This window comes from Trichosurus vulpecula, chromosome 7 (assembly GCF_011100635.1).
Source record: "Trichosurus vulpecula isolate mTriVul1 chromosome 7, mTriVul1.pri, whole genome shotgun sequence".
NCBI classification, from domain to species: domain Eukaryota; kingdom Metazoa; phylum Chordata; class Mammalia; order Diprotodontia; family Phalangeridae; genus Trichosurus; species Trichosurus vulpecula.
This window is the reverse complement of record NC_050579.1, coordinates 154,661,710-154,685,370: the sequence shown is the minus strand read 5'-3', so window position 1 is coordinate 154,685,370 and position 23,661 is coordinate 154,661,710. Positions and strand designations below refer to the sequence as shown.

Sequence of the window (23,661 nt, the reverse complement as noted above, 5' to 3'; positions counted from 1 at the left end):
TCCCTATCCATAAAGGGGTTAGTGGGTAGGGAGAGAGAAGGGAGACAGCATGTGTGCAGAGGTGAACCTGGACTATGGTGGTGCTATTTAATGTGGCCTAAAATTAAATGGAACAAAGGTACCCTGCCTTTCCCCTTTTCCCATTGCCTCTGACCGTATCTCCCCATTTTCACCTGAGGCTTGGCCGCCTAGGACCAATGAATAAGTAAATCTATCTACAAGGCTGAGTTAAAGCAATTTTCCCTTTGAGGCCATTGTTTTTAATATAGCATCACTCCTAACTGGAAGGGAGTAGTCCAAAGGCATTACTATTTGGTATGTGGTGGTAGGAATGGAACTGGACCTGTGATTTCATTGGTGCAGAGTGCTCTCAAGAGAGGAACTCCCTCTACCAGACAGTTCCTTTTATGAAATTTACAGTCTTAGATAATTGCCCGGAGGCACTGAGACATTAAATGATTTGTTGAGAGTCACAGAGTCAGTATTTGTAAAGGCAACACTTGAACCCAGGTCCATCTGAATTGGAGATTGGCTTTCTGTCTACTGTATCTCGTTACCACCTCTCAATGGCAAGCAAGGCTTATGAAATGAAAGAGGAAGCTCATGGTATCCCACATCACAAGGAGCATAACCACATCTGCCAGAGTGAGCAGATAGAGGAGAGTAGTTGACAACTGTAAGGTTGACAAAATGTTTTACATCCTTCTTCTCACTGAAGCCTTTTGAGATGGGAATTTCAGGCATTATATCCCCATTTACAGATGAGAAAACTGAAGCTCATGGAGGTTAAGTGACTTAATTATATAATTACACAGCTAATAAGTGTCAGAGGTGGGATTTGAAAACAGGCCTTGATGATTCTAAGTCCAGCTCTCTGTCTAATCTACCATGCTTCTTCTTGATAAAATATGCACCAGATAAAACAGAAAAAAAAAATTGAAGCAAGCACATACTCGGGAAAAAAATATGCACCAGAAGTTCTCTACTCCTGTTAGGTTTTGGAGGAGACCCATGCAAGTTTTCAGTGGTATTAAAGCAATTTCAAAATATCTCACAGGAAACATTGCAAGAGAACTTGAATAATTTCAAATTTACTTAAACCCACAACCATTAAGTTTGTCTTCAGATGAAACATAAATAAGACTGTTTAAAACGTCAACAGCTAGCTGCTTTATTTATCTCTCGCCTCTTTTTGATTCATTGTCTTTTCTCCCTTGCCATTCCGTCTTCTCTTTGGACAAAATACTTACAGCAGTTTGAAATCCATTTACTAACAAAAAGTTCACAAATTTCACGACCTCCACAGCTGTATCCACAGAGTAGGTTATGAAGACTTTTCCTAAGAGAGATTTTTTCACATAAATTAGAAACTGGCCAAGGCACTCAATTCAAAGAAATAGGACTGAATTTTATACAGTTTCAATTGTTCTTCTATAAAGGGAAACCTGTCTAGCCCATTGATAGGATCATGCCTCCTGCCAAGTAGAGACAGCTAGACTGGCCTAGTGTCCTCTGGGTTCTCCTCTTTCTCCAGTCCAAGAAGGCTAAAGTTATCTGTGCACATTTGTTCAGTCAATTAGGGAAAAGGGGATTGGAAAAGGTGAGTTCCAGAGGCAGGTGATTGATAGGGGTAAAGAGGGTGAGGCCTCTGGTTCTTGCCATGTGAATATCAGTTGAACCAAGTGCTAATATTTAGCTTGGAAAAGAGAAGACTCTGGGGGGACATGTCTTCAAATATTTGAAAGGCTGTTATTTGAAAGAATGGATTAGATTAGTGTTATTTGGTCTCACAGGGCAAAACCAAGAGCAATGAGTAGAAGTTGCAAAGGACAAATTTAAGTGTGACTCTAGGAAAAACATTTAAAAAAATGTTTTATAGTATTTTATTTTTTAAAATTATATGTCCAAACAAATTTTAACATTCAATTAAAAATTTCGAGTTCCAAATTTTCTTCCTCCCTTCTTTACCTCCCCCCTCTCTTAAAGGGTAAACAATGTGATATAGACTATATATGTACAATCATGTAAAACGTATTTCCGTATTAGGCATGTTGTGAAAGAAGGAGACCAAAGGAAAAAACACACACATACACACACGCACAAATAAAGGAAAATAGCATGCTTTGATCTGCTTTCAGACTGTTAGTTCTCTCTCTGAATATGGATAGCATTTTCCTCATGAGTCCTTTGGAATTGAATTGGATCATTGTATAGCTGGGAAGAGCTAAGTCATTCATAGTTGATCGTCATACAATGTTGCTGTTATTGTGTACAATGTCCTCCTGGTTCTGCTGACTTCACTTTGCATCAGTTCATGAAAAAACTTCTTAAGAGTTAGAGCTGTCTAAAAGTAGTGTGCGTTTCCTTCAGAGGTAGTGGATTCCCCCACATTGGAGGTCTTCAAGAAGAAATTGGACAAGTACTTGTTGAGAACGTTATAGTAGAAATCACTTCTAACTAAAATTATGGAATTCTATAATGGAAAGCACTGGACCATTAGGGGCTTAGAAGCTGTTGCCTATATGGTCAAAGGAGGATAAGGCATGAAATCAGAGGATCTGGATCTGGAAGAGACTTCTTTATAGCTCATTTAGTCTCTTCTAGTATTTTATAGATGAAAAAACTGAAGCCCACAGAATAGCCTGGCTAACCTGCCCAGTGTCCCACAAAGAATAAGTAGCAGAGTCAGAATGCAAACCCAGGTCCTCTTACTTTGCACCCAATGCTCCTTAATGCTCTAAGCTTGGAGTGGGGGGGAGGCCTCCCTACAGATGTTCTGAAGGTTCAGAAATCATATGGTAGCTTTAAAGCAGTACCCAGAGTCTGCCTTACCCTTATGATGAAGCCATCACTGTCTGCTTACACTCATACTTGGTACTACGCCCAAGCAACTCTGTGTCCCTGAATGTAACAACAGAGCTGGGAATCACTAAGTGAGATACCCTAGGGAAATGTATGAGAACAGAGGGGTACCCACTGAACCCTTTTTCATAGCTCAATGTTCACTGATGTCTTGATGATCTTCCTGACTACTTGAGGGAAGTAGGGGTGGGAAGTTAGGGCAACTTCAACTATTTATTAGGTACCTATTGTTTACATGCTGGGCACTGGAGGGCTATACAAAAATTAAATTAGACATATTTCCTACCCCACAGAGCTCAGAATCCATTAGGCAAATACAACGTGTATATAAATAACTACAATGTAAAATGATGTATGGATAGGGCACGAGAGAAATCTAAACTAAATGATATGTCAAGGTGTGTTGGGGAGGGAAGGATTTTCATTAACTGGGGGAATTAGGAATGAGGGCTTCATGAAGGAGATGGCAATGGAATTAGGTATTGTGGACAGGACTTCAAGACATGGAAATTGAGGTAGAGGTTGGGGAGAAGGGCATTCTCGGCAGAGGGAACACCATGAGGAAAAACGTGGAGGTAGGAAAATGAAGGATGTTTCTGATCGGCTCTTCTGTGTAGATTTAAGAACTGTTCTACTCAAATTATAGCTGAAGGTTTGGAAATGAATGAAATTAATAAGGGATGTGATGTAGGGGGGACAAGGCCCAAGGATAGAACTTTGGGGAATAGGAGAATTGAGGAGGCAGTGCGATGGAGTGGTAGAATGACTTCTGGACTTGAAATCAGAAAGACTTTGTTTCAGATACTGCCCCAATAGTAACCTATTAGCTATGTTATCCTGAATGAGTTGTTTAACCTTGGGGAGCCTCAGTTTTCTCATATATAAAATAGGTGTGATAACATCCCAACCTCACGAATTGTTAGGAGGATCAAACGAGATGACATTTATAGAGTGTTTTGCAGACCTTAAATATATGTGAACTATTATTTTAAGAGGTCAGGAAAGGTTCACTAAGAGATCTGAGGGTAAGTGAGAAAGGCAGAAGGAGAACCAGCAGCATATGGTTCTCAGAAACCAAAGGAGGAAAGTACATCCAAAAAGTGTGGGTAATCAATAGTGTCAAATACTACCAAAAGTTCGAGGGTCCACTGAAAAACAAAACAAAACATTGCACCTGGCAATTAAGGAAACTGCTGGTGACCCTTAGGAAAACAGAAGAAGCGGACATTAAGGGATTGAGAAATTAGTAGGGTAGGAAGGAGTGGAAGCGTCAGATACTGATGACTTTTTTCAAGAAGCTTAGCATAGCAAAAGGCAAGAGACATGGGTTGGTAGCTGGGTGGAGCAAAGGGATCAAGAAATGGCTTTTTTAGGATTGGGGAAATCTGAACATTTGTTTAAGCATAAAAGAAGGAGCTAATGGGGAAGGGAGCTTGAAGATGCACGGGAGAAAGTGGATAACTGATGTTGTAATGTCCTGGAGAGTGTGGGAGGAAGAAATGTCAAGAAGTAGAGGAATAAGCAAAGAGTTGGGGACATATTGTCCTTTAAGACAAGAGGGGAGGAATAGAGATTGGGTTAAGATACTGACTTAAGTTTTGAGGTATGATGGAGAGGAATTGAAGGAGCTCACCCTGGATGACTTTTCTCGTAAGAGACATATGAGTCATATGCTATGAGTGTAGGGGGTTGGAGATATGAAGAGTTAATAAAGTAATTGCTGTGATTGATGATTTGGGGAATCAGTGAGAGTGGAACACAAGCATTGTTGAGTAGCAGAGACAGTCCAGCTAAGGTTGTACACTATAAATTTGTAGCTGGCTAAACCATCATAATTTTGTAACTTTCTTTTATCACTTTTGTCATGATAGGAACATCATTGAAGAAATCAGATGGTGGCTGTTAAGAATTAGCAGGGCAAGAATGATGGAAAAGTCAGCATGTTAGAAATAACATCAGAATAAACATTGACATTGCCAAAAATGATGATGGTGGCAGGGAATAGTATGGAAAGAAACACAGGGAACCGAATGTTAATGCCATTGACAAAGCTAGGAGAATAATCTGAAAGTCGATAAGTAACAGTAATAGAAAGGGAATTAGAGTTTTATAAATAGATTGCATGGACTTCACAGTAGCAAAGGTTACATGGTGGCAAATAAATGGTCTGGAAGTTGGAGTGGAGAACAAAAAAAATATACCAACCTTTCTTCCTGGCCATATGAGATGGGTCAGAATTGGGAAAAGAAGAAGCTTCCACTGGAGAATATTTGGAGAGAAGTGCTCTAGAAAAGGCAGCTTTCTGTTAAAGTGAGGAGGTTTCAGGTACATTCAGGGGAAATTTTGATCGTATGAGGAAGTTTGTTGAGAGGAGAGCAGCAGTTCCAAAAGGCACACAGTGGAATAGACTGGGGAAGGGGCCAGAGGACAAAGAGTTGGTGAGGGGGAAAAGCAGAGTTGCTCTGACTGGGGATGAAAGTTGGTAAGTGGTAGTACAGTTTTGTAATTCACATCTAGGGTGGTAAAACTTGATGACAAAGAATGGGGGATCTCACAGCATGGGAAGTAGGGGAAGATAATTGTTAAATAGGTTAGAAATGAGTCTCTCGAGTTCATAGTATTAATTAGACCCAAAGTTTTTTTTGGGTGTGTGGGGGGTTGGTGGCCTACATGGGATCTCATCCTTGGGTGGCTTCAGGGCTTTTTAAACAATGTCTGCAGGGATTTTAGAGGGGAAGAGTGGGGAGGAATAACTAACCAATTGGCTTGCATAGGAGTCATGATGTAGTAGCCAGTAAGAGACTTGATCTCAAGCTCCAAAACTACCACCAAATGGCTATGTGACCTTGGACAAATCACTTAACTTGTTTAGACCTCAGTTTCCTCATCTGTCAAATTATAATTACAACATTTATATTACCTACATCACAGGGTTGTTGTAAGAAAATTGCTTTGAAACCTTAACTGATATATATTAGAATGATTATTACATAAAATGTGGATCCTAATTTTGAGGGCCATGTGATATGCAGGGGGGAGGGAGAGATGGGAGAGAGGTAGGAATTAATTCTCTTGTTCAGTCGTTTGTGTTCGACTCTTTATGACTCCATTTTGGTTCTTTTAGTATGCTCTAATTACAAACCTAAATGTGTAGAAACTAAACTAACCTCCTTTTTAATTTTGAAAAAACAAAAAAAAAACATTCTGAATGGAAAAGAAAATGTATCCATGGCAAAGAAATCTTCCAAGGCAGTAAAGGAATAAATGAGACAGACATGGACCACACATTTCCATTCCCCTAGTGATTAGTAAACCCTGCAGGGTTTTATTTCAGGCCTGGTTCTGAGAAGCACCCAGACTTGGAAAATGCTTATTGGAATCATCTGGGTTTCTCCAGTAAGCACAACAGAATGCAACAATTCCATGAGAAGTGCTTGTTTTTATGAGGTTTCTGGAATTCACAGTCCTGCCTGACCTTAATATGAGAACATTTTGGTGATATTTCAACATTTCTGGTTCTGACCAGAAAAAAAAGTAGAAGAAGAATCACCATCTGACACTGGACTGAATGTCTCTTTGAATTAAGTATTTGATTGTGAAGCCTTATGGAGAACGTTAACCCATTTTTCCAAATCTAATGTCTCATCCCTCCAGAAAATGACCTCTTTCTTGATGGCTGCTGCTAATTTATGGTGAAATGTAAGGTCCTTGGCCAATACCACGCACACACATTCAGACAGCTGATCAATTCAGTCAAGTAGCTAGGCAGCTCAGGACACCATTTAGAAGAAGGGAGGGAGAAGTGGGTATTCTTTTAAAAGAAAACCTAGTAGTGAGCAATTCCCAAGCATGACTGAAAGCCTTTGCATGGTTACCCAACATACACTTGCTAAATGCCCAGCAACTTTTAAAGCAAAACACTTGCTTTTATTGGGATCATTTGAAATATCCCAAGACTAGGGATTATCAAGCATCAAGAGGGATCGGAATAACAAGATTTCACAACCAAGAAGAGAAACCAACATGCATGCAACTTACGCAGTTCTTCCGGCAAATTGCTTGTTTTCAAAGTTCCTCTGATGGCAGGTGTACTGGGAGCCCTTGGGATGGCAGCTGGGGAAGGAATCTGGTGAATCTGGGGTCTGAAGTCAGCAGGATATTCATAGGATTCATCCTGAGCAGCAGCTTGGTGAGGTGGCTGGTTGTATATCTGACCCCTGGAAAGGAAACAGATAATGGAAAATGTATATCCTGCCAAAGGAAAACTATGAGGCACACAATGTCTTTGAGAAATACAAGATGATAATTGTCTCCTGTACTTCTATCCTTTTTCTCAAATCTGGACATGAATAGATGTTTGATGTGACATTAAATATTTACAGATACCCTACTCTATCCAAGGCTCTGTGCTAAAGCTATTGAGTTTAGGGAAGGGGAACCCCAACTATTGCGGAGGATATGCCAGATAATTTTAATTTTGTCTTTTAACTTGTGTGACATTTAGTGAGTTTTCCCCCATATATGTATATACCTCTGCCATGTGTATATGTGTGTCAACTGTCGATAACTAAGTCTAATACTTGGTATATAGTAAGTGCTTAATAAATGCTTGTAATTAAGGTAGATTTTAGTGTGTGTAAAGTGGATTTTTGTTTTTCTTTCTTAGAGTTTGGTTTCTCAGGATCCATGGCCATAACAATCTCTATTTGCCATGCTCATGGTTCAAAACATCTTTACCATGCTTGCGCAGAATTATATAATGATAAATAATATAAACATTTGTGCTTAAATTGTAAATATCCACTGTGGCTGCGCAGTGAGACATAGGGATGAGGTGATGTAAACTTGTGAGGCTATTGCTGGCAATATGCCTTCTTTGTCTGTTGCCCTATAAAGTAGGTGGGCACTGGTCAGTGAGTTGGGGAACCTTAGGGTTGAATGCAAGCTGGAATGCTGTGCATGCCTTGATTGGCCCCCATCAAGGCTGGGAGGGAATCGGTGTTTGCCACAATGGGCAAGCTGTGCCTGTCTCTATTGACCCCATGGAGATCTAGGGGTAGTTGCCCCCACTTCTTGCTGGCACCTGCGAGAAGGGTGATTCGGAATACTGTAGGAATTTGTGCTCATTATCAGCAAACCCTTGTGAGAAGACTAGACTAGAATAAAGCTGATTATTAACCCCTTAGAAGCTGTCTTTCCTGTCTGACCAGATCAAGAGTAAACCTGTGCTAGCAGCCATCCTGTGTGCTAGTGTTATGTGTCTTACAATGCTTTTTTCATTCATTCAGCAACACTGATACTTTCCTGATATCAGGGAAAAAGGGCCTGTATGGAAAAAAAAAACCCACCAAACTGATACTTTGTATTTTGAGGGATACAGGGATGAAGTAATGGGAAATGTTCCTTGATCAAAAGAGGATCTAATGTCATTTCTTTTTCCCTAACAAAACTCTTTACTGGAATAGTTTGTGGCAAAAGAATCATTGCTTAGTAGGTGACACAGAAGATAAGACATTCTCCAGCACTAAGCATAGTGCCTGGCACATAAGAAGTATTTCATAGATGCTAGTTGACTGACTGATAATACTAAGTAAATACAAACATACACATATACATAAAACCCCTTTTTTACATTTAGTAAATTGGCTAGATGATATGTCCAGAATTTTTCATTTAATTCAAAAATAACAGTAGAATTTTTCCAACTATTTGGGTTTATTCATCCCATAGTACCCACCATAATGAAACCAGCCCCGTAACAGATGATTCAAAATCTCAACCAACTATTCAAAACCTAATTTATCTCATGAAGATGCTTGAAAATAATTTTATTATTTTTTAGAATTTTAACTATTCTCATGTCAATCTTGTTTACAATGCTTATATATCATTTGAAAGGGAAATATCAACTGCATTAAACTAAAGTAATTGGTAAGAATTTAAATACTTATGATCCTTTTATGTGATTTTGAAAATGAAGCTTCTATGTCTTCTAACTCATTAACAAGAGGGAAAAATTAGGAACACAGGTATGTTTTCTATCTTATCATCATTCAAAAGGATTTTTTTCACAATGAATGCTTAGGGGTTAATTGGCAATTTTGGGGGGAAAACTCATTTTAATAGTCTCAACCAATTCTATGAAAGCAGAAATTTAATGTATTAATTTGTGTGAAGAAGAAACGATTTGATTAAGTAAAGGTGCATTTCATCCAAACCCCTGTCCAAACTATTATAAATTAATTTGGCCTAAATTCATGAGATTCAGATAAATATTCAAGACTGTCCAGGTACTGTCTAATTTTGGACACATAGCTTTCTTTAGAGGCAGAAAACTTTTAAAAGGATTCAGAGGAGTCCAATGAGCAGGGATTGATGTTGAAATGGTTGAAGAATTATAATGATGAATAAAAGCTTAAGAAACTCAGATTATTTTGCTGAGAAAAAGCATAGGGAAGGGAAGGGAATAAGCATTTATGTAGCATCTACTATATGTCTGGTACTGTGTTAAGTACTTTTTACAACAACCTTGGGAAGTAGGTGCTATTATTATCCCATTCTGAAGTGAAGCAAACAGCATTTAAGTGACCTACCCAGGGTCACACAGCTAGTAGGTATCTGAGGTCAGATTTGAGCTCTGGTCTTCGTGACTTCGGGGCCAGTGCTATATTCATTGTGCCATGAGCTGCCATCTTAAATCAGCCTTGGGGTAGATAAGGTAATATCTGTTTGTATTTTGAGGGATATAGGGATGAAGTAATGGGAAATGTTCCTTGATCAAAAGAGGATCTAATGTCATTTCTTTAATTAATGTTAATAAACATTAATTAATCTCTTACTGTGTCCAGGTGCTGTGCTAAGCACTGGGGATACAAAGAAAGGCAAAAGAGTGGGGTAAAAGTCCCCACCCTTAAGGAACTCACAGTCTAATGGGGAGATAACATGCAAACAACTTATGTACAAACAAGCTATGTACAAGATAAATTTGAATCATCAACAGAGGGAAAGAATTAAGAAGCCTAGGAAAGTCTCCCTGTAGAAGGCGGAAATTTATCTGCGATATAAAGGAAGCCAGGAAGCAGAGACGAAGAGGGAGAGCATTCCAAGCATGTGGGACCACCCGGGGAAATGCCTAAAGTTGAGAGTCGGAATATCTTGTTGTAGGAACAGCGAGGAGGCCAGTATCTTTAGATCACAGAGTATGTGAAAATAAGTAAAATGACAGAAGACTGGGAAGATTAAGATAAAGTTATGAAAGACTTTGAATTCTAAATTGATCCTGGAGGTGATGGGGAGAAGATGAAATGGGGGAGGGGCAGCTGACTGTTGGACCTGTACTTTAGGAAGATTACTTCAACTGCTGAATGGAAGATGGATTGGAATGGGGAGAGACTTACGGCAGAGAGTCCAACTACCAGCAGGTTACTGCGATGGTCCAGTCATGGGGGATGAGAAACTGTACCAGAGTGGTATCAGTGTCAGAGAATGGGAAGAGTATAGGAGAGATGTTATAAAGGTACAACCGACAGGTCTTGGCAACAGATTGGACATTGAGGAGTTGAGGTTGCATGCCTGGGTGATTGGCAGGATGGTGGTACCTTTGACCGTAAGGGGGACATTAGGAAGATGGGAGGGCTAGTGAGAAAAGGTTCAGTTTTGGACATGGTAAGTTTAAGATATTTATGGGGTGGAACATCCAGTTTGAGATGTCCAGGAGGCAGCTGAAGATGCATATACGTTATTGAAGATGTAAATGTTATCAAAGCATAGAAAAATAATGATTACAGCAGGAAATGACAAATTATTCTCCTCCACTGAAAACTAATATGTGTCTACATATGTAGACACATGAGAGCATACCTGTGGGGGTGGGGATATGGGTGTGGGTGTGGGTATAGGGAATAGGCTTGAGCTTCAGCAAACAAGAGGGAGATGAAGAACATCTCATTAGTCGAAGATTGCTATATCCTGGAGGTTATAAAGAGTGAATATCTTTTATGGGCTAGTTCCAAGAACAGTACACAGTGCCAGTGCCAACTTAGGAGAGAGATCATTCTGACCCAAAGCAGAGGGATGAACAAGATAGCCTTTCAAGATCATTTCCACCAAAATGATTGTAGACACATATTTATAGCATGCATTGGATAGAGTGCTAGATTAAAGTCAGGAAGACCTGGGGTGAAACCTTGCCTCGGACACTTCCTAGCCTTGTGACAGGTCATTTAACCTTATTCCTCGTCAGTTTCCTTATTCACGAAATGGGGGTAATAATATCTGTGGTAGTTATCTTACAGGGTCGTTGTGAGGACCAAATGTGATAATGTATTTAAAGTGCTTTTCAAACCTCTAGATGTTACATAAATTTCAGTATCATAGTGTTCTTTTAGCTATTAGCATTATAAAGAAATACCTATAAAGGCACTTCCCTTTCTCAGAAGACTTGAGATGTCTGTATTGTGTGGGTTTGGGTAGACCTTACTTTCTTACTACTTGGTTGTATGACAGGGGCTTGATGCCTGACAAATCTAGATCAAGAAGGGAGAGACAGAGGGAAGACCCAACTGGGCCATATCCCTAGGAGGGAAGAAAGAAAGAAGCATTCTTATAGTACCAACTAAGTGCCAGGCACTATGCTGTGTAAGCACTAACTGCAGAACTGTGGGAGGTAGGCGGCATTATCCCCATTTTATAGTTGAGGAAATTGAGGTTTGCCTCAATTAATATAAATTAAGTGACTTGCCCGGGGTTGTACAACTACTAAATGTCTTAAGGCCGGATCTGAACTCAGATCTTCCTAGTTCCAGGCCCAGTACTCTATTCACAGCATCACCTAGCTGTCTGAAGTCTTGATTCCATTTCAAAAATGCCCGAATGCTGGCTCTGTACCACTTACTGGTATCTTGGGGGCACCGGGGAAGAATAGTCTCTTTGTGCATGTCTTTCTTCTTGGCCGTGAGGACTGGGGTAATTCAGGATGACTTTTTGAACAGGAGGATGGAGGTCTCTTCCACAGGGTCCGGGAAGGCCTGGCACCAGCTGAGCTGGCCGTACCAATTGCTGGTAGGCTGCCCTAGGGTAATCTTGGCCATCTAAGAAGTTAAAACAAAACAAAGAAACACTGAAAAACATTCTCCTTTTTTGTCTATGAAAGAGAAAATAAACACAGTCCAAATGGCTGCTCTTGTATCATAGAATCATGAATTGAGAGCTGAAAGGGGCATCAGAGGTCATAGAGTCCAACCTCCTCATTTTATAGATGGGGAAACTGGGGCCCAGAGGCCATGTGACTTGGCCAAGGCCACACAGGCAGTAAGGAGCAGAGCAGGAATTGGAACCCAGATCCTAGAAACCCCCAAAATAGCACTCTTAGCTATTGTACCACATATCAGCCCAAGGAAATTAACCCTCTCATTTCCTAAGGAATTTATTTCATTCCTTGCCAGGTGTGCTCAGATCCTAACAAAATACGTAATTTAAACAAAGAATGATTAAATTTTGAGACTCTTTGACATCTTAAAATCTCATGCTGTTGCCATAAACTGTAAAGAATAACACAACTCCCCTTTCCTCCTAGGTAGAGTTTGGAGAGAGACTACTGCACTGATTATTAACCTAGCACAGAAGGATCGCTTTGAATTCTTCCAGCATAATCTCTGCCCTCAAGCAGCTTAGAATCTCATGGACAAAAAAGGTACGCGTTTCAACTCAAATCAATTCCACAAGCATTTAAATGTCTCCTATGTTCTATGCACTTGGCTATACCTTGAGGGTATAAAAATCCAACCACCCCCCCCCAAAACCAAACCAAACCCAGTTCTTGCCTTCAAAATGCTTACATTCTCCTGAAATATACTTCATTACAATATGACAGAGAGCACCAGGTGAATGCCACAAAAGAAACTCAAAGAAGGACTAATGGTATTAATTAACTAATTCAGAAGCAGGACAGATACTTCTGTCTAGGAAAGTGACATATGAACTAAGCTCTGAAGGTTGGGAGGAGTTTCATCAGGCAGAGGGGCAGGGACACAGGAGCAGTTAAGTGTCAGTGCATGTGGGGAAAAGCAAGCAGTTTGGTGGAGTAGAGAAGGCAGCCGTTCCTGCCCTGTGGGCCACAGAATCCTGGGAGCTGCATCCTTATTGGGGGCTCCCAAGACACGTGCACACCAAATATTATCCCTGTGAGCACCAAGAAAGGTATGTGGCATGAATGATGGTTTTTTGGTTTTTAGTTTTTGGTATTATCAATACCTCATTCCTACCTAGTAGGAAACAAGAACCTCGCTGACATCTGGCTACTTGTTCATTCTGAGGACCCAGTGCTGTTGGCTCAAGCTGTGGAATGTCTAATACCTTCTACCGCAGCGTATGTTTGGGAAAGTGGAATTTCTGAACTTGCTGCACCAAAATCTAAATATGGAAACAAGCTAACAGTGGAACAAGATCTAAAGTTGAAAATTTCATCACTTCACCCAGATTTCTAGGCTCAGTAAGCTTTTAAAACAGTGCCAGCCATTCCATTAATAACTCATTGTAATAAAACAAGCAAGCATACCTTCTGCAGACTGAATAATGTCTCAGACAGTATTTTCAGACTAGTTTTCAGGCTAATTTTCAAGTGTATATGATTAATATCATAGAAATTCATTTAAACAAATCAATGAATTCACAGTGGTTTTTATCACATATGCATTTTTTCTCAACCCACAAATACTAATAGTAAAACTACAATCACATAGACTATTTTTTTAAAAAATATTTTTCCTCACTTACATGTAAAAACATTTTTTAACATTGGTTGTTAGGTTTTGAGTTCCAAATTCTATCCCGCCTTCCCTCCCCTCCCCCTTCCTTGAGACAATAAGCAATATGATATAGGTTATACATATATAATCATGTAAAACATTTCCCTTTTAGTCATTTTGAATCACATGGAATTTTGACCATTTTTTTTAGGTTAAAAAAGGTATCCTGTGATTATCAGTCTAGATCTGGAAAAGAACCCAGAGACCATCTAATGGAATCATCTCATTTTACAGATGAGGAAAGTAGAACCTGGGGAAATTAAATGACTTTCACAAGGTCACACAGGTAGAATGCTTCAGAGGCAGGATTTGAACCCAGGTCTTTTGACTCCAGAGCCATTATAATCCCACCTGTGGTATATAGCAAAGGGAAATGAATAAGGGATAGCTAATGTAGCTATGGCTATGTTGTGTACTATGATTTTACTTAAAATAAAGATATAGTACTTAAGTACTTTAAGGTTTACAAAAACTTTCATCAAAAGAATCCTGGGACGCTGGTTGTTATTCAGTCATTACGGTCACCCTGTTTGGGGTTTTCTTGGTAAAGATCCTAGAGTGGTTTGCCATTTCCTTCTCCAGCTCATTTTACAGATGAGGAAATGGAGGCAAACAGGGTAAAATGACTTGCCTAGGGTCACAGAGCTGGTAAATGTCTGAGGCCAGATTTTTTAAATTTATTTATTTATTTTTAGTTTACCACACACGGTTCTACATAATTTTGAGTTCCAGATTTTCTCCCCTCCCTCTCCCCTCCCTCCCCAAGATGGCATGGAATCTCATATAACTATCACGTATAACTTCGCATTGAATTAATTTATACACTAGTCAAGTTGTGGAGAAGAATTATGACCAATGGAACGAATCATGAGAAAGAAGAAACAGAACCAGAAAAAAAAAACAACCCAAAAACAAAAACAAAAGAGAAGCAAAAAAGGCGAGCATGTAGTGTGCCTCAGTCTGTATTCAAACTTCACAGTTCTTTCTCTGGATGAAGACAGCATTCTCCATCGTGAGTCCCCTGGAGTTGTCCTTGCACCTTAGGTTGCTGAGAAGAGCGAAGGATGTCAGGGTTGGTCCTCACAGAATCCATATATCTGTGGCTGTGCACAACGTTCTCCTGGCTTGAGGCCAGATTTTAACTCAAGAAGATGAGTCTTCCAGACTCCAGGCCTCCATCTATCCGCTGTTCCACCGAGGTGCCTGGGACAGTGTGGGAACTATTGACCCCATTTTTTAGAGACAAGGAAAATGAGGCTCAGAGAAATTGAGTCGTCGAGGGTCACATAGCTAGAAGGCGTCAGAGCTGGGATTCAACATCAGGTCTTCCGACGCCAAGTCCAGCACTCTTCCCTCATCCCGGACGGCTTTGGCACATCTGAGCGTCCTGCACAGTGTCACAGTTTCGGCGCTCTTTTTTGTACGAGTGGAAATGTCAGTAAAAGTCATTGTGCTTATCACGTGATTTAGGAGTCAGAACTTGTTATTTTCCTTCTTTATGAAACAGAAAGCCAAACTCCATAATGTTGAATGTCTGCTATGATAACAACTAGATACACTGTGCAAATTAGATTGACAGTAATGACTGACATTTCCATAGTCTCATAAGGTTGACAAAGGGCTTTTATCTCATCTGATTCTCACAACAACCTCCTTGTGATGTAAACACTACAGTTATTATCCCATACTACAGATGAGGAAACTGGGATCCAGAGAAGCTAAATGATTTGACCAGGGTCACAAAGCCAGGAGGTGACTGAAGTGAGATTTGAATCCTGCTTTCCTGGACCCGAGGGCAACTAGATGGCACAGCATATAGAGTGCCAAGGCTAATCTTCCTGAGTTCAAATCTGCCCTCGGACATTTGCTAGCTGTGAGATCCTGGGCAAGTCACTTAATCTGTTTGCCTCAGTTTCCTCAGATATAAAAATGAGCTGGAGAAGGAAATGGCAAACCACTCTAGTATCTTTGCAAAGAAAACCCCAAATGCGGTCGCAGAGAGTCAACCACGACTGAAAGCGACTGAATGATGACATTCTCTGACCCGAGGCCCAGCACTCTATGCCCTACATCACGTTGCATCTCAGTTAAATTTTAAAGTCTCCACAGAAACAGTAATAACAGGAACTAGTGAACATGAATAGACAATGATGGGAAAACAGCCCTTGCCCTCTTCTCCTGAGATTGAGGAAACACAGTTCTGGTTAAAAAATATCTTAGTTTTCATCCTTCCACATGCTTCAGTGCTCCCCAAAAGCAGTCCATGGCATTGGTTGCTCCTTTTCCCCTCTTCTTTCTTTCCTAGACTTAGCCTTGGCATGTGTCATTGAAAAAAATGTGTTTGAATCCTGGCTCTGCTCCTCACTACCTGAGTAATCTTAAACAAGTTACTTCCCCTACTTTGGGCCTCACTTTTCCTCATCTCAAAAATGAAGCAAATAACCTGTAACTTCTCTTCCAGGTTTGAATCCTATGACCTTAATTTTATATGTATCTTAGAGAATTTGAAGGCTGTTTTCTTGTCTTAAAGGCATGTCCCAATGACTAATGAGCCTTCCCTCTGATAGTCAGGGATACTAGTCTGACTAGTGAGGATATTCAGACCTCCAACCCAAAGATAACGTTTTAGTTTATTGGTTAGGTCACTCCTGAATTTGCCAATGTTGTAGCAAGGATACGAGTAACAGAAATCTGAAGCACTAAAGCTGAAGGTTAAACTTTTCCTTTTGACCGGTGTTCTCCCTGACTTCCTTTTCACATCATAATTCATTCATGGGGAGTGAGGATGGAGGACACCAACAATTCCTAAATTTACACAGAGAATGGCGTGTTCTCACTCAGTCAATTTAAGTGATAATTAATTTGTGAGGAGCCTTCCTCAGTTGCCATCTCCATCTAGTGCAACCCATTGAGAAACTAAATAAAATCTCAAACATATAGAATTGTTCCATATAGCTGAGAGGGATCTTAAAGATTATCTAATCCAACTTCCTTGTTTTACAGATGAAAAAACTGAGCCTAAAAGAAATGGATTGCCAAGATCATATAACTAGGAGGTGGTCAAGCTGGGGCTTGAACCTACAATAACATGCTATGTCCTCAATAAGTGCAATATACATTCTTATTTTTGTGCACATACTTTTACATTTATGTCCTTGGTGTGTGACAGAATATTAAGAGTCACCAAAAGCAGAGCTCTAGGTACTATATCTTTGGATGAGGGTAACTAGGTGGCACAGTGGATAGAACACTGGGCTTGGAATCAGGGAGACTCACCTTCATGAGTTCAAATCTGGCCTCAGACACTGGCTGTGTGATGCTAGTGAAGTCACTTAACCCTGTTTGCCTCAGTTTCCTCATCTTTAAAAATAAGCTGGAGAAGGAAATGACAAACCACTCCAGTACCTTTGCCAAGAAAACCCCAAAATAGGTTCAAGAAGTGTTAGACACAACTAAAATGATATCTTCCCTGGGAATTAGGAAACTGGGTTCTATTTCTGACTGCTAATAACCAGCTGTGTAACCTTGGGCAATTAACCTCTCTGGGCCTCAGTTTCCTCACCTTTCAAATGAGGAGATTTGGACTAGATAACTGCTAAGGTCCCATATGGGGCATCTAGGTGGTACACTGGATAGAGTGCTGGGCCTGGAGTCAGGAAGACTGGTCTTATAGAGTTCAAATCTGGCTTCAGACACTTATTGGCTGTGTGATCCTGGGCAAGTCACTTAACCCTGTTTGTCTCAGTATCTTCTTCTGTAAAATGAGCTGGAGAAGGAAATGGAAAATAACTTCAGTCTCTTTGCCAAGAAAGCCCCAATTGGGGTCATGGAGAGTAGGACAGGACTAAACAACAACAAGGTCCCATCGCTTTTAACATGTTATAATTCTATCTGATATAATTTGAAGGTCTCTAGTACGCCTACTTCTGGGCCTCCTCCCTACACTGCTCTCTACTGTTTTCCCTACTGATTTGTCATCATGCCTGGAATTTCAGTATTCGAGGTTTATTCCCACAGGTCTTAAAGGCTTTCTGGTCTTTAAGAGAATCCTGGGAAAATGTAAACACCTTAAGTTGTAATATGTTATGAACTAACATTTCAGTGAGGATTAGCTTATCGCATCCTACCAACCTTTATAAGCAAGTTAAGAACAACTACCCTTAGGAACAGGACACAGGATAGGTGCTTAGTGAGAGTGAAGAAAAGAAAGAGCAGAATAAGCCTTACCAAGGATGCCCTTAAGAGGAGAGGGAAGGGAAGATACAGCAATTAAAAAGGAAAGGAGGGAGGGAGGAAGAGGAGGGGAGGGGAAGAGAGAGAGAGAGGAGGGAGAGAGGGAAAGAGGGAGGGAGGGAGGAAGAGAGAGAGAGAGAGAGAGAGAGAGAGAGAGAGAGAGAGAGAGAGAGAGAGGACAGATGGAGAGACAGAGAAGGAGAAAGAAGAGTAGAGACAGAGAGAAGAGGAGATAGAAGAGGGGAGAGACACAGGGAGATAGGGAGGGGGAGGGATGGGAGAGAGACAGAGAGAGACAGAGGCAGCCAGAGCTGTAACTAGCCAGATTTGGTCCAGGTTGTGAAAGCTTTTCCATGCCAAAAAGAAGAATTTGGATTTTACTCTAGAATCAACATGGAGCCAGCCACTGGCATTCATTGAGTAGGAGAATGCTACAATCTGATCCACCCTTCAAGAAAATCCCTTTGGCAGCTGTGTGGAGGATGGACTAGGGATGGGAGACAACTGAAGCAGGAAACCAATTGGATTACTGCAGTAATCCAGGTGAAAGGTGATGGGGGCTCAGACGAGGGTGGTGGTCATTTTAGAGAAATGGGAATAGATGTGAAAGATGTGGAGGTAAAATCAACAAAAACTGGCAAATGATATATAGGGTAGAAGGAAGAATGAGGAGCTGAGGATGGCTGAGGTTGTAATGTGGATGCCTAGAAGAATAGTGGTGCTTGTGAAAGAAATAAGGAAGTTAGGCAGAGGAGTGGATTTGGGGGAAGGGTTCTTAACCTGGGGCCTTATCAACTTGGATGGGAAAAAATACATTTTTATTTCAACATAATTGGTTCCCTTTGTAATCTTATGTGTTTCATCTTATGCATTGAAAGACATTATTGTTGAAAAGGGGTCCGTAGGCTCTACCAGACTACCAAAGGGGTCCATCACACACACACACACACACGATTAAGAGAAAGAGTTCTGTTTTGAACATGTTGAATTTTAGGTATCCGTGGGCCATCCAGTTGTAAATGTCCAGGAGCTAGTTGGTGACGTGCATGTGATTGGAGGTCAGGAGAGAGACTAGGGCTAGACAGACAGATTTGGGAGTCATCTGCATAGAGACAGTAATTAAACCGATGGGAGTTGATGAGGTCACTAAGAGAAAGAGTGTTGAAAGCGTAGAGAAGAGGTCAGAGACTTAGGGGACATACATAGTTAGAGGTACTTACATTTTTTAACTGCTTAAAGCTACAGAGAAGACAAGGCAAAGATGCCTACAATTACTAGGCCACCACTAAACAGGGTTACTGCTAGGTAATAGTGGATAGAGCGTTGGGCTTGAGTCAGGAAGACATGATTTCAAATCCTGCCCCAGACACTTACTATCTGTGTGCCCGGCGGAAGTCACAGCCTCTCCGGGAGTCAGCTTCGTCGTCAATAAAATGAAGGCCTAGGATTTAATGGCCTCTAATGTCCCTTCCAACTCTAAGTCTATGATCCTAAGTGCATCAGTCCCCTGATTTGTTTGGGCAGCAGACCAACAGTCTTGTGCTTTCATCAATTCACATTTTTTATAGCATTCTAAGGCTTACAGAACACTTTGCTCAAAACAAATAGACTTGAGAGGCAGATAGTCCAAATCCTATCATTCCCATTTTATAGGTGAAAAAACTGAAGCTCAGAGAAATTAAGTGACTTGCACATAGTCCAACTGCTAGTAAGTGGAGGAGCTAGGTGAACTCGGGCCTCCTGTGCTGACCTTTCCACTATACCACATTGTAGTTTAAAATTTGTAAACCAAAAGTTAAACTTAGGGTTTTACGTTGTGAGTTAATGTTTGCCTTCCTTATTAAATGTAGTGCAAAAATGGAAATGGAAAATTATTTTCAAGTCTTCCTTCCCAAGATATAAAACAGTTCAGATAGGATAGAAAAAATGGCCAATATAAACTATTGCAGGAACTCCCACAGCTGTGAGCAGCTGTTCATAGCTCTCGATAACTCTTTTCCATCTTGTTTCTTCTATCCTGTTTACTTTCTCTCATAATGTTTATGTTCCATCATGTAATGACTTTCTTTAGGAGTGGGTGATTTGTAGGCATAGCAAGGCTGTCCTGGACCCAGCTCTAACCTCTAACCAGGGCCCGATGCTAAATGTTGCACCTCAGAAATAGACCATCCCCACAAATCACAGCTGGACTTGTTTTATCAAGTGTCTAAATTTAATAAAGTGTTAATAATGCAAATTAAAATTAAAAATGTGAGTGCACACATCTTGTTAAGTATATACCAGCACTACTGACAGCTTGAGTTCAGCAAGAGTGAATTAGAAAGCTCAGGGAATGAAGTCATCACAAAACAGAGGCCTGGTGACTGGAGGCCAATGATGATGAGGATGAGAGGTAGTTATATAAAACTTTAAAGTCTGTAAAGTGCTTCGCACCCACTGTCTTATTTGAACCTCACAATACCTCTGTATGTGATAATCATTTTGTTTTATTCATTCCAGAGCCCTATAATAAAATTAAGATTTCACAGGTAGTTGGAGCCCTGCTTGAATGCTGGACCTGAATTCAGGAAAAGCTGAGTTCAAATTTAACCTCAGACACTTCCTTGCTGTGTGACCCTGGGCAAGTTGCTTAATTGCTCTCTGCCTCGGTTTCCTTGTCTGTAAAATGGGGATCATAACAGTACCTGCCTCACAGAGTTGTTGTGGGAATAAATTAGATAATATTTGTGAAGCACTATACAGACCTTAAAATACTATTTAAGTGCCAGCTGTTATTATGTAGATCTCATTTTCTGTTTGTTTTCTGAGGAGCTCTTTGACTGCCCATCCACTGTCTTGGCTCAGTGCTACATCAATGTCGTCCTTTAAGTTGAGCTTTGGACCATCACCACTTTCTTTGTTTGGTTTTGCAGTGGTTGGGTGGGCCATCTTTTGTTTCTTTTCTGGTTTTACCCTGTCTGAAACCATTTTTGACAAAGGTTCCAAAAAAAATTTAACTGTTTTGTGCTATTCATTACAAAATGATAAAATATTCCATACATATGCAAGGTGATCATTACTCATCTAGATTTTCATTGGGGAGTGGGAGAAGAACTGCTTTTCCGGAGCAGAGAGGCGTCAGTATCCATGGTTTCTAGCAGCATGAATACCCTTCAGGCAAATAGTTTTTCTTGAAGTGGCTTTGTTGGCAATCTATAAGTAATTCATCATTTACACACCTGCCTGGAGAGTTTAGCATTCGAGTGTGAGGGTGAGAGTGTGAGGACAGCCCATGGGGCCAGAGCCCTCTGAAATGTGCTGAAACTGCCCCAGGAGCATGCCCAACCTCCTCTGTTATGGAGAGCAAGACATAGATTGGCCTCCCTGAGGTTACACAGCCTTTGAAAGCTGGACTAGCTCTAGGCAGGCGTGTTCCAAGGGAAAAGTCTGTCTTTTGTTCCACCTACCCTTCCTAGGCCCTCTCCCTGCTACCCATTACCATCTTTACCTTGAAGGTGAGAGGTGATCTGTGATATCTCAGTTGTGGTACAGGGAGGAAAGTGAACTGGCTAACTCACTCATGCTATGGTGGTAATGACTTACTGTCATACTGCTCTCAGGAGTGGGTCTTTTGCATTTCAAAGGTGAATGACTGCAAGGACAATGCTTAACTAGAAATAAAATACTGAAGGAGAATTTTAGCCATAGAGGTGATAGGTCCAGATACTTCATTTGTGGGAGAGTTGGCTCAGACCTTCTCAAATGATACCACATCAGTTCAGCTAAACTCATTAAACATTTACTAAACCTGACTACTGAAGATGTACTAGGCCTTAGGGTAGATATAAAGTTTAGAAAAGACGTGATTCCTGCCCTCCAGGAGCTTCCAGGGTAGCAAGGTAATAAGAAACCCACATGGACTGTCATCCTCTACAAGTTAAGTGGGTAAAGGCAAAGGAACAAAGCAAAAGGCAACAAAAGGTATGTGTGTATGTCCTGGGGGTGGGGCAGTCAGACAATGAATAAATAAGCATCTTGTTAAGTGTCCGCTATGTGTCAGGGAGAGGGTTCTAAGGGTTCTAAGGAGCCATGTTATCTAACCCTTGTTTTACAGATGAGGGAACTGCACCTGGTGAGGCCAAGGTGACATGTTCAAGGTCATACTGGTAGTAAGTATGACAGATGGACGTGGAGCCCATGTCCTCTGACTTCCCACTCGCCCAACCAAGCTGCTTCAGAAAGTGTCTGACCTGGGCTGTAAAGGGTGACAGAAATGCAAACAGTAAACATGGGAGAGAAAATACTCTGGTCACAGGAAACACGGTATCAGTCACTGTTATCTTTATGAGTCCAGCTCACAGCACCTTCTCCTTTAATGTCGCCTGCTGGGAGTTTGAAGACCTCCTATGTTCCTTCTGATGGACTTCATCACCTCTTGCTCCTTGATGTGCATTATGTAAACCCTGTATTGCCTTTCAAATCCCAGTGGTCTCAGCAAAAACCTTTTAAAAGCCAAGAGCTACATCGGGCCCTTCCACCAACAGGGGACGGTGCTAGGAATTCAATAAAGCACTCCAGAAAAGAAAGAAATAGCAGTAGTTGCCTGGAAGCTTCCCATGATGAGTGGCTGTGATGAGAATTTGAGAGATAGGAGACTAGGCAGGCTAGTTAAGGATCTCACCAGGAAGGTAGAGGAATGTACAGTTCTGAGATGGGGATGAAAATTACAGCCCAAGGTCTGGATCAAACTTCCTCAATGACCCAGGCAAAAAGGGCAGGCTCCTAATAAAATATGAAATGCCATGCAGGGCAGGGCTTGTTGGAAAAACAACTTAGCTCTCACATGAAATTACTTTCCATTTGTCTTAGGAATGCTTCAGAGAAATCAGAGGTGCCCCAAGACAGGCTTATTTAACCAGGAACGCCCTGTTCTGCTAACTCACCAACATCATTCTATGCTAGGGAAGCAGTACAGAAGTGTGGAAGTCAGTTAGATAGAAATGCAGAAAAAGACAGGAGCCCAGAGTTTTGATAAATAGACTGGAGAAAAGTTCTGGAGGTTTGCAGTGTAACCTTCTGGCTTTAGGAGAGTTTCAGTAAAATTGAATCTCCAGAGGAATATAAGCTCCTTGGGGGCAGGCACTGTTTTGGTTTTATCTTTGTATCTGCAGGGCCTAGCACAGTGCTCGGCACAGAGCAGACAGTAAATGCTTGTTGAGTTGAACCTCTAGTGAAGGGGAGCATCCTGCCTCCTCCCAGACGCACTTAAAAACACTTAGCTGTGGGTCGCTGGCCTGGTTGAAATGTTCTCCCTCCTTCCTGCCTATTAGAATCCCAGTCCTCCTTCAATACTCAGCTCAAGCCATCTCCTTTATGAGGCCTTTCCTAGTCCCCTTAGCTGCTAGAGCCATCCCCTCTAAGGTTACTTTCTGTCTGCTCTGTATGTATCTGGTAAGTGTCTTTATGTACATGTTATCTCCCCCATTAAATGTAAGCACTTGGAGGCAGGGGCTATTTCGCCTTTCTTTTTATCCCTAGTACTTGGCTTAATGCCTGGCACACAATAATGCTGGTGGATTGATTGGTGGATGAATGAGGGAAAACTCACCTCAGTCTACTGTATCTAATTGGTCCTAGACCATGTTTGACACCCCATCCAGCCATCTACTAGGCTGTCTGTCCATCTTGGGCATCTTGTCATCTGCCCTGCTTCCATGTATGTCCCTCCTCCCATCCTTCCAGCCTGGGCTCTTGCTCTGAACAACATTGAACAATATTTTTT

The 23,661-nt window shown here is 41.1% G+C and overlaps 1 protein-coding gene across 1 annotated transcript in view; it reads right to left on the bottom strand.

The window, feature by feature from the left end:
* TRAF3IP2 (TRAF3 interacting protein 2) overlaps nucleotides 1-23,661 on the bottom strand; it is a 65,537-nt gene that overhangs the window by 13,823 nt on the left and 28,053 nt on the right. The window contains exons 4-6 of the mRNA XM_036766547.1: nucleotides 11,756-11,951; nucleotides 6,901-7,079; nucleotides 1,251-1,339 (exon numbers count right to left, since the gene is read on the bottom strand). Of these exons, the coding sequence (XP_036622442.1) occupies nucleotides 1,251-1,339; nucleotides 6,901-7,079; nucleotides 11,756-11,951 (464 nt within the window). The remainder of the gene's footprint in view (nucleotides 1-1,250; nucleotides 1,340-6,900; nucleotides 7,080-11,755; nucleotides 11,952-23,661) is intronic.